The 9,976-nt window shown below is 39.9% G+C and overlaps 1 protein-coding gene across 1 annotated transcript in view; it reads left to right on the top strand.

The window, feature by feature from the left end:
- Positions 1-9,976, top strand: part of LOC145982049 (vitellogenin-like) — a 165,700-nt gene that overhangs the window by 147,378 nt on the left and 8,346 nt on the right. Inside the window, exon 23 of the mRNA XM_083115634.1 lies at positions 9,597-9,776. Within this exon, the coding sequence (XP_082971760.1) occupies positions 9,597-9,776 (180 nt within the window). The remainder of the gene's footprint in view (positions 1-9,596; positions 9,777-9,976) is intronic.

Raw genomic sequence — 9,976 nt, 5'->3', positions numbered from 1 at the left:
CAAAGAGTACACAAAGTAACTAATTCTTAAATGTTAAGAATTGGAAATATTAAAATTGGACCTCCCCGCCCTGGTTATCTAGCAGCAGTACTGCTGCCTTGAAATTAAGAGGTCCCGGGTTCGATCTCCGGTAGAGGCACATATCATTAAGTGGCTCGGATTCCACTATAAACTGTAGATCTCGTCCCAATTAGCTTCTGTGTATATAGTGGATCTTAATACAAATCCAATCAAGTAAACATTTTTGCAAACGATGCAAGAATTAGCACGCTTGGGCAAATTTCATTCTTCGCAGGCCTAGGCCTACATGCTAATTAATTATTATTTGTGATGTTAGAAAATAATTTCTGCAGTACCGTCAAAGTGGCCAAATTTGATTCCGTGCAGAAGAATCAATCTTTGAAGCACATCTCATAAAACTATTGATCCAATTCTGATTAATATTCAGAGCATAATACCTAATTCTCAAATAAAATTATAATCTTCAGCAGTCACTTTTCTAACCAAAATGCCCAGTTGCAACTACATATATTCATTTATTTTATGTCAATATATTTGTCTCGTAGTGGAGGTGGATTTGTAGTGAAAATATTATTGTTCCTTGAGAGTGGCACGTCCTAAGTGGACGATATTTCTCACATCTACCCATTTTTAGCCCTAGGTTCTGAATTCCAGTCGTTGAACAAGAAAAGTAAGATATTTCATCATGCAAGAGAAAATGGTATCATTAATACAATTTCTAGGGGTGTGCGGGACAGAATTGTTTTGGGTCGGGATGGGAATGTTTTTATATCCCGGCATTCGGAACGGGAAAAATTCGAAATTTCCCGACGAAGACGGGAAATGTTCAAAATTTCCCGAAGCTCTGGAAATCTCGAATTCTACACGTCATTTTCACTTTAAGTGAATGTTTTTGCATTTCTGGTATACAAAAGTAACCATTTTCGATAAGTTCCAGACATATACAACGCAGAAAACGTCGAGAATTAACGACTTTTTAAAATGACCATTCTGTATTTCCCGACTGCTCGGGATCCCGAAATATCGGGAATTAATTTCCCGAAGTCGGGATCGGGACTGGAAATTTTTTCCCGATCCCGGTCCCGACTTTTCGGGATCCCGCACACCCCTAACAGTTTCTATTCAAGGGTGTTTTCGCTTATTTTATGCCTACTTTATTAAGTTAGTGCCACTTTTCTGAAGCATGAAAAACTACAATCTTTATACGCTCCCTACTGCTGTGATTTGGACAGTTTAGAGTCATGGCACACTATGAGGCAGAATGGAAGCCAAAATAAAGACCTTCAGCAGCTGCTTGCAATGATTGAAACATTCAAAATTTCCGTTTACGAACTTTATAAGCTTTGTGTTATTGAAATGTTCATATCCCCATCAACGGTTGCTTGCGACAAACCTTCGAAATCTAATTGGTGACGAGAGGTGAGTGCTCTCTATCTGTTCTGTCCTTTGAAGATCTTGCAAAATCTTTGGATTTAAAAAAGGTTCTGGCTAGTCATAAAAACAGACTTATCTTATCGTGGTTTCTTGCTGTGGCTTATTTTCTCAACACGTTAGTCACACTGTTTACATAGAAATAGTGTTACGTGTAGTATTTATACGAATATCCAGCAAGTTGATAATGTAATGAGTGTAGATTCTATGGTGTATTTTGTAGGGGAGACCGGGGCTAGTTGACACACGGGTAAGTTGACACGCTGCCGATAAAATTCATATTCTGCAGTTGGTAGTCCTGATGGCTTTGTCGTGGAAGCGCGCGACGGAAACGCAGTTGCTGGTGTAGTTTGGAGCAGGGACTGCAGTTGAAACCTACTTTCAGTTTCAGTTCGGCTCGGAATGAAACATTGCAGTTCACTTTCAGTTCTCGAACTGAAACTGGAATGAAACCGTAGTATATATGTCCGAACCAGAACTGGAATGATCTGGGGTTTTAGTTTCAGTTCGGCCCGGAATGAAACCTTTCGGTTCACTTTCAGTTCTCGAACTGAAACTGGAATGAAACCGGAGCATATCTATCCGAACCGTAACTAGAATGATCTGGGGTTTTAGTTTCAGTTCGGCCCGGAATAAAACATTTCGGTTCACTTTCAGTTCTTGAACTGAAACTGGAATGAAACCAGAATATATCTATCCGAACCGTAACTGAAATGATCTGGGGTTTTAGTTTCAGTTCGGCGCAGAATGAAACCTTTCGGTTCACTTTCAGTTCTCGAACTGAAACTGGAATGAAACCGGAGTATATATGTCCGAACCACAACTGGAATGATCTGGGGTTTTAGTTTCAGTTCGGCCCGGAATAAAACCTTTCGGTTCACTTTCAGTTCTCGAACTGAAACTGGAATGAAACCGGAGTATATATGTCCGAACCGTAACTAGAATGATCTGAGGTTGTACTTCTAGTTCGCCCGGAATGAAACCCTTCTGTTCATTTTTAGTTCTCGAACTAAAATTGGAACGAAACCGGAGTATATCTACCCGAACTGTAAATGGATGGTCTGAACTTTCACTTCCAGTTTGGCCCGGAATGAAAGTTTTCAGTTCAGTTTTAGTTCTCGAACTTAAACCGTTTCCAGACCCAAATGTTAAGGATCTGGGCGCGTTTTGCTATGTTTGAGATCGAGAAAAATGCTGAGTAACTTTTACATTTTCTTCATTTAAGAACTGTATCTCACATTGTACTGACAATTGTACTTTTTTGTAATTATCTGTGAAATGAAAACGAAAAGTTTATATGAATCCGCCGCGTCACTTTTACCTCAGTTGATTCAGTTCAAAATGGCATCAAACAATGGGATGAAAATTAACTGCGGAAAAAGTTACGTATCTTCATTACAGTAACCAAATTGTAGTTAATCAAACATACATTTCTGAAAGTACCGTATGACATCACAGCACAATAACCAAATTGTAGTTAAACAAATACATTTATGAAAGTAGCGTATGTCATCACAGTACAGCAACCAAATTGTAGTTAATAAAACAGATACAATTCTATGTGAGCTGTGGCTAGCTTCATAAGTGTGTCCATTTTCGCGCAAAACTACATCAATAAGATTAATACACATTAGATTTTCCTATGGTTTGGTTTTCTGAATTCCTGAAAATAGAAAATTAAAATAGTGTATGAACTGTTAATTTATGAAAAACGCAATAAGCATCTATCCTCGATGGATATTTTCGCACCTACAAATAACCATGAATTAAAGAAAAAGCACTTAAAAATATGCTTCACAAACTTTGGTTGATTGTAAATGATACATGTCATAATTTTGTAGTACGAGTTCCTCCTCCTTGTATGTAACATAGTATTTGCACTTTAACAGCTATTATTTAAATTTTGAATAAAAAAGGAAATTAGGTCATACATAAATCTTACAATGTTAATCTTTTAAATGTCTTTCCAAACGAGAATTATGAAAAACGACAGCAAACATGTGAGCATGAAAGGGAATGACTATTCACCTTCCTTCTCGGCGAACTCGTAAACACTACTGGAGCTAATAGAGGAACTGAAAGAATTTTCATCTTGGTTTAAGGCTGGCAAGTGCTGATCAGAACGCATTGGGAATAAAGCATTCGTCCGCAAGACCATGAGATCATCAAGTGTTGGAGAGGAAAGGTTGTACCTCAAATCTGACATTACAAACTTCACACTTGAGAACAACCGCTCCACGCTCAGAGACCTGCACAAGACCCGGAGAAAACCCGTCTGCGAGGAGGCGCGCCTACAAGGATATGCAACACGCACGTCAAGCTCAGGTGTTCGACATCGCGCAAGCGAGCTTCACGTCACAGTTGTGCACAGGCATCGATGCCTGCCAGGTTTTTCTATTACCCGGGTCTCAAGAACACCCGTGAGACTCGATGTAGTTCTTGCAGGTAGACGGCGAGCACTACTGTCAGTGTTGCCAACGGCCATTATATTTCACTACGCATGGAAATATTTGAATTTCTGCTAGGCGCAGGTGCCTTGAGGTTGTATAATCATTGGCGTAGCAAGGGGTGAGTGAAGTGGGCGACCACCCTGGGCCTCGCTCATATAGGGGCCTCGCGTCCTTTGAGGTTGATACGAAAAACGTAATAAATGGAAGTGAGAAAGATAGAAAAGGCTAATTTTTGTGGGCAATAAAATTTAGAACTTTTTATCTGGCTTTATATTCTAGTTTAACGTTATAATTTGAATGAATACGTCAAATCAGAGGCGGGCGGGAGCTCTAAGCCTAAGGGGCCCCGAAAAAGTCAAAATAATTCTCATTTCTCATGTGAAACATCATCGCAAAAATTGCTTGGACATTTTTATCCATTTTTCTTCTGTCTCGTGACCTTGCATAGCCTATCTGATTTTAATATGTTAACGGTAAAGCACCTCAAACTGCCACGGAGCAAAGTATGGGGCATTTAAATGCTTCTGGTGTTTTAAACTGAAGAAGGATATGGATAATATTAGCAGTTCTTTGTGTGACATTTACATCCTACAAACTTCGAAATGAGGAAACAAAGAACGACTCATTAAATAATATATAGGTTATATTTCAAGATTCTTAATTTGTATTTCTGATTTTTTTAAAAAAAGTTTAGCACATTTAAGGATATTATCTTACTGCCTAAAGAAGATCTTAAAAAAACTTACTATTACTACTACTTTGGTTAATGAAAATTCCAGCAGCGTGTTACTGTTGTTCTGCCAAGTGTAAATTTCTCTGTCGCGTACTATTAAATATAATTTTCGTCAGAAATTAATTATTATTGTAGGCTATTATATAAATATGATAATTTGCTGACGTTTCCTCGATGACTGTGTATTTATTTACATTGATATTTCAAAGTTAAAGAACGATGGGGCCTTGCATTCAAATCTCGCCCAGGACCTCGCGATATGTTGCTACGCCACTGCACCTAAGATTTTGTAACTTTTCAAATTAGTGTCATTATTATGTCAAACCAACTACCACATATTTTCTAAATTAGTTTCGATGGTCTTGAAATAGGTTTGTGTGTCTTGTTCATTTTATATCACCTTTCTGGTCTTGAAATCGTAAATCTTCTCTCGGTTTCATTTTTACGTTGTTTGTTTGTTGAAATGTATAAATAGCATTGCCTGCTATTTGCACCCGTATGAAAATACAAGCAAACAATTATATTTTGTATCGTATTACTATCAATGCGGTCTGAGAACAAGATAACTAGCAACAACATGAGCGAACGACGATTTGTTGAAAGAGATGACAATATTCAAAAACCTTTTATAATGCAAATTCTGATTTCATGTTCCATTTTATGAACCATCGTGCCATAGTGTTCAGGGGGGGGGGGATCTTGAGCAACTAATTCGGATATTGAATTGGCAAAATTACACCAGAGAGAAAATCTCTTTGATTGATTGATTCATTTATTTGGTCAATTTATGCACAATAAGGCTAATCGGGACTGGACTTTTTGCTACTTTTGCACCACGCTAACCTCATGTACCAAGGGAAATTAAATTATCCTTGCCCCCCACATTTGCACTTTGGCCCTCTAGTTTTGGAACCCAATCGCCGCCACTGGGTGTGAGTGATACAAATGTCTTCTACCAAGGAATAAATGTCTGCAATTTCAAATTGATAAAAGTGATGAACATTTCAAGTGCTCCTAGAACAGTTTAGAATCTAAAAGTTGGCAACGGTGGCTGCGTGACTCATGTATCTGGAGACGGTGCAAAACCGGAATGAGCGTATGCTGAAGATAAGCGAGCTTCGTCTTGCAAGGCCTTCCAGTTACCCGTGGGCTTTCGATGCTTGACGGGTCAAAACCCAGGTATATAGTTTTACTCGCCCGCCCGACCAGCCAGGCGGGCCTAGTAAGCGATTCTGGCCGTTGTGCAGCCCTCTGTCCACGCTTACCTGGGTGGCTGGTGCAGCCAAAACCACCGGTGTCGGGAAAAATGCGCCCGGGAAAAGTGCGCTCTCACAATAAAAGTGGGAAAAATGCGCCCTCCCAAGAGTAACCACAATGAAAAGTGGGGAAAATGCGCATTGCACTTACCTTCCCCAGTTACCCATTGAAAGAAAATGTATTGTGGTTTAAGCCGACAGTGTGTCGATCAAACTTCTTTCGTGACCGCAGAACCAATAACCACCACTCTTGGACAATGCCGATATGAGAATTTTTTCGTGAATTGCGTTGCAGCTGTGGTGAAAAACACGATTCCAATGTGGATTTGACTAATATCTTGTATGAACAGGGTTATTTATAGTACCTGGATTTAAACAGTTTGTTGGCATGGCAGTCGGGTAGGAGGCCACGTGATTGGTTGGGAACGGGAATGCAATGCGCTGTAAGGCACTGTTGGAAAATACATACTTCCTGTTCCCTTCTTACAGGTGGTGACCCAACAGAAACTGGACCGGACGGACGTAGTGACTAGTGAGTCACCTACTGACTATTTGAATCAACAATGTTATTTTTTTTATGTTGTAACAATATTACATTTATTTTGTTATAATTGAAATCTGGGCTATAAAATATGAAAAATGACACCAAACACGACCAAGATATACGAATTACAAACATATTGCCACTCAGAAGTAATAACTACGTATCCATATTATTATGTAGCGTATTGGAAGCAATGAGTTCGTGTTTGGTGTCATTTTCACACTTATTTCATACAATTTTTAGGTATATAAAATATTGAGAATTCAGGGGGTACACAGAAATATTCAATTATGTCAAGGGGGTCTCTCAGGCAAAAAAATTGAGAAACACTGCCTTAATGGCATTTCGGATCTTATCTATTTCCAAATATTCGGATCTGGCAGCCTCCAAAATACAAAATTGTTCACTACGAAGTTTTATTCCGAAACAAAACTTAAACTGAAAGTACAAGGAGGGTTATGGTGCACCAGAATGTACCGAAACATTTCAGTTCAGGTTCGGGTGCGAACCGAAAGTGTTCACAATGAAGTTTCATTCCGGAACTGAACTGAAACTGAAAGTACACGGAGGGTTATGGTGCACCAGAATGTAGCGAAACATTTCAGTTCAGGTTCGGGTGCGAACCAAAAGTGTTCACAATGAAGTTTCATTCCGGAACTGAACTGAAACTGAAAGTACACGGAGGGTTATGGTGCACCGGAATATAGCGAAACATTTCAGTTCAGGTTCGGGTGCGAACCGAAAGTGTTCACAATGAGGTTTCATTCCGGAACTGAACTGAAACTGAAAGTACACGGAGGGTTATGGTGCACCGGAATATAGCGAAACATTTCAGTTCAGGTTCGGGTGCGAACCGAAAGTGTTCACAATGAGGTTTCATTCCGGAACTGAACTGAAACTGAAAGTACACGGAGAGTTATGGTGCACCGGAATGTAGCGAAACATTTCAGTTCAGGTTCGGGTGCGAACCAAAAGTGTTCACAATGAAGTTTCATTCCGGAACTGAACTGAAACTGAAAGTACACGGAGGGTTATGGTGCACCAGAATGTAGCGAAACATTTCAGTTCAGGTTCGGGTGCGAACCAAAAGTGTTCACAATGAAGTTTCATTCCGGAACTGAACTGAAACTGAAAGTACACGGAGGGTTATGGTGCACCGGAATATAGCGAAACATTTCAGTTCAGGTTCGGGTGCGAACCGAAAGTGTTCACAATGAGGTTTCATTCCGGAACTGAACTGAAACTGAAAGTACACGGAGGGTTATGGTGCACCGGAATATAGCGAAACATTTCAGTTCAGGTTCGGGTGCGAACCGAAAGTGTTCACAATGAAGTTTCATTCCGGAACTGAACTGAAACTGAAAGTACACGGAGGGTTATGGTGCACCAGAATGTAGCGAAACATTTCAGTTCAGGTTCGGGTGCGAACCAAAAGTGTTCACAATGAAGTTTCATTCCGGAACTGAACTGAAACTGAAAGTACACGGAGGGTTATGGTGCACCGGAATATAGCGAAACATTTCAGTTCAGGTTCGGGTGCGAACCGAAAGTGTTCACAATGAGGTTTCATTCCGGAACTGAACTAAAACTGAAAGTACACGGAGGGTTATGGTGCACCGGAATATAGCGAAACATTTCAGTTCAGGTTCGGGTGCGAACCGAAAGTGTTCACAATGAGGTTTCATTCCGGAACTGAACTGAAACTGAAAGTACACGGAGAGTTATGGTGCACCGGAATATAGCGAAACATTTCAGTTCAGGTTCGGGTGCGAACCAAAAGTGTTCACAATGAAGTTTCATTCCGGAACTGAACTGAAACTGAAAGTACACGGAGGGTTATGGTGCACCAGAATGTAGCGAAACATTTCAGTTCAGGTTCGGGTGCGAACCAAAAGTGTTCACAATGAAGTTTCATTCCGGAACTGAACTGAAACTGAAAGTACACGGAGGGTTATGGTGCACCGGAATATAGCGAAACATTTCAGTTCAGGTTCGGGTGCGAACCGAAAGTGTTCACAATGAGGTTTCATTCCGGAACTGAACTGAAACTGAAAGTACACGGAGGGTTATGGTGCACCGGAATATAGCGAAACATTTCAGTTCAGGTTCGGGTGCGAACCGAAAGTGTTCACAATGAAGTTTCATTCCGGAACTGAACTGAAACTGAAAGTACACGGAGGGTTATGGTGCACCAGAATGTAGCGAAACATTTCAGTTCAGGTTCGGGTGCGAACCAAAAGTGTTCACAATGAAGTTTCATTCCGGAACTGAACTGAAACTGAAAGTACACGGAGGGTTATGGTGCACCGGAATATAGCGAAACATTTCAGTTCAGGTTCGGGTGCGAACCGAAAGTGTTCACAATGAGGTTTCATTCCGGAACTGAACTAAAACTGAAAGTACACGGAGGGTTATGGTGCACCGGAATATAGCGAAACATTTCAGTTCAGGTTCGAGTGCGAACTATAAGTCGAACTGGAGCATGTTTCAGTTCGAGTTCAAATTCGGTTCGCAGTCCCTGGTTTGGAGCGGATCGCAACCATTCAGAACTTGTGAGAAGAAAAAGACTGTTTTTCGAGTGGGTAAGTAAATTTTGACATCATCAGATTTTATGTTTTTCTGTATAGTTTATTTGAAGTTATGAAGATGCCGGGTATTGGCTTTCAAGCAACCATATTTCGTTGATAAAATGTATGAATAGAGAATCTTTCTTAGCAATGTTTGTTGTGAAGGAAAGTTCTTTGTTCAAAATGGCGCAATGGGGTAAGTTGACACAAAGCGCTTGGGGCTGGTTGACACAGTGTGTCAACTTGCCCCATGTGCAAAATAATGATCCATACATATTCGTTGGTAATACTTTTCCGCAATAAATATATGTTTTATTGCTAGTGCTGGATGTATTGGCTACATGTAGATCACTTTTTGCGAAGTATTCCACAATTTGATATTGTGAAATATAATAAAGAGAAAACTAAATTTTACAATAATATTTAACAGTTTAAATTTCGGTTTCAGAATAAATTCTGAATTTGTCATTGTCTGAATGATCATTTTTGAAATTAGGATTTTTAAATTTATCTTTGTAATTCCGTATTTTCATGACAATAAACTCTCATTTGATCAAGTACATGTGTTACATATCTGCTTCTCTTTCCTTCCAGAAAATGGTACGCAATTATCGTAGGAAGACTGAACGAGCAAAAACTTCAGCAGATGTTATGCTGCGTGCAGCAAGAGCTGTTCAGATCGATGGCAGATCTATTCGGGGGACAGCCAAAGACTTCGGGATACCATTTAAAACATTGGCTAGATACGTGAAGACGCTGAAGGACAAAAATGATGTAAGTACAGGTGCAAACGATAATATAACTTTAAGAGTGGGTTATATGAAGAGTAGAATGGTGTTTTCAGAGCAACAGGAGGAAGAACTTGTAAACTATTTAAAGAAAGCTTCGGACACTTATTTTGGACTGACCCCTAAAGAAGTTCGGAAAGTTGCCTTTCAGTATGCTAAAGCATTGGATATTAGAATGCCTTTAAA

This window comes from Lepisma saccharinum, chromosome 2, assembly GCF_977018435.1.
Source record: "Lepisma saccharinum chromosome 2, izLepSacc3.1, whole genome shotgun sequence".
In the NCBI taxonomy this organism is placed as follows: Eukaryota; Metazoa; Arthropoda; class Insecta; order Zygentoma; family Lepismatidae; genus Lepisma; species Lepisma saccharinum.
Note: the sequence above shows the minus strand (reverse complement) of the source record. Positions and strands in the feature narration are given on the sequence as shown.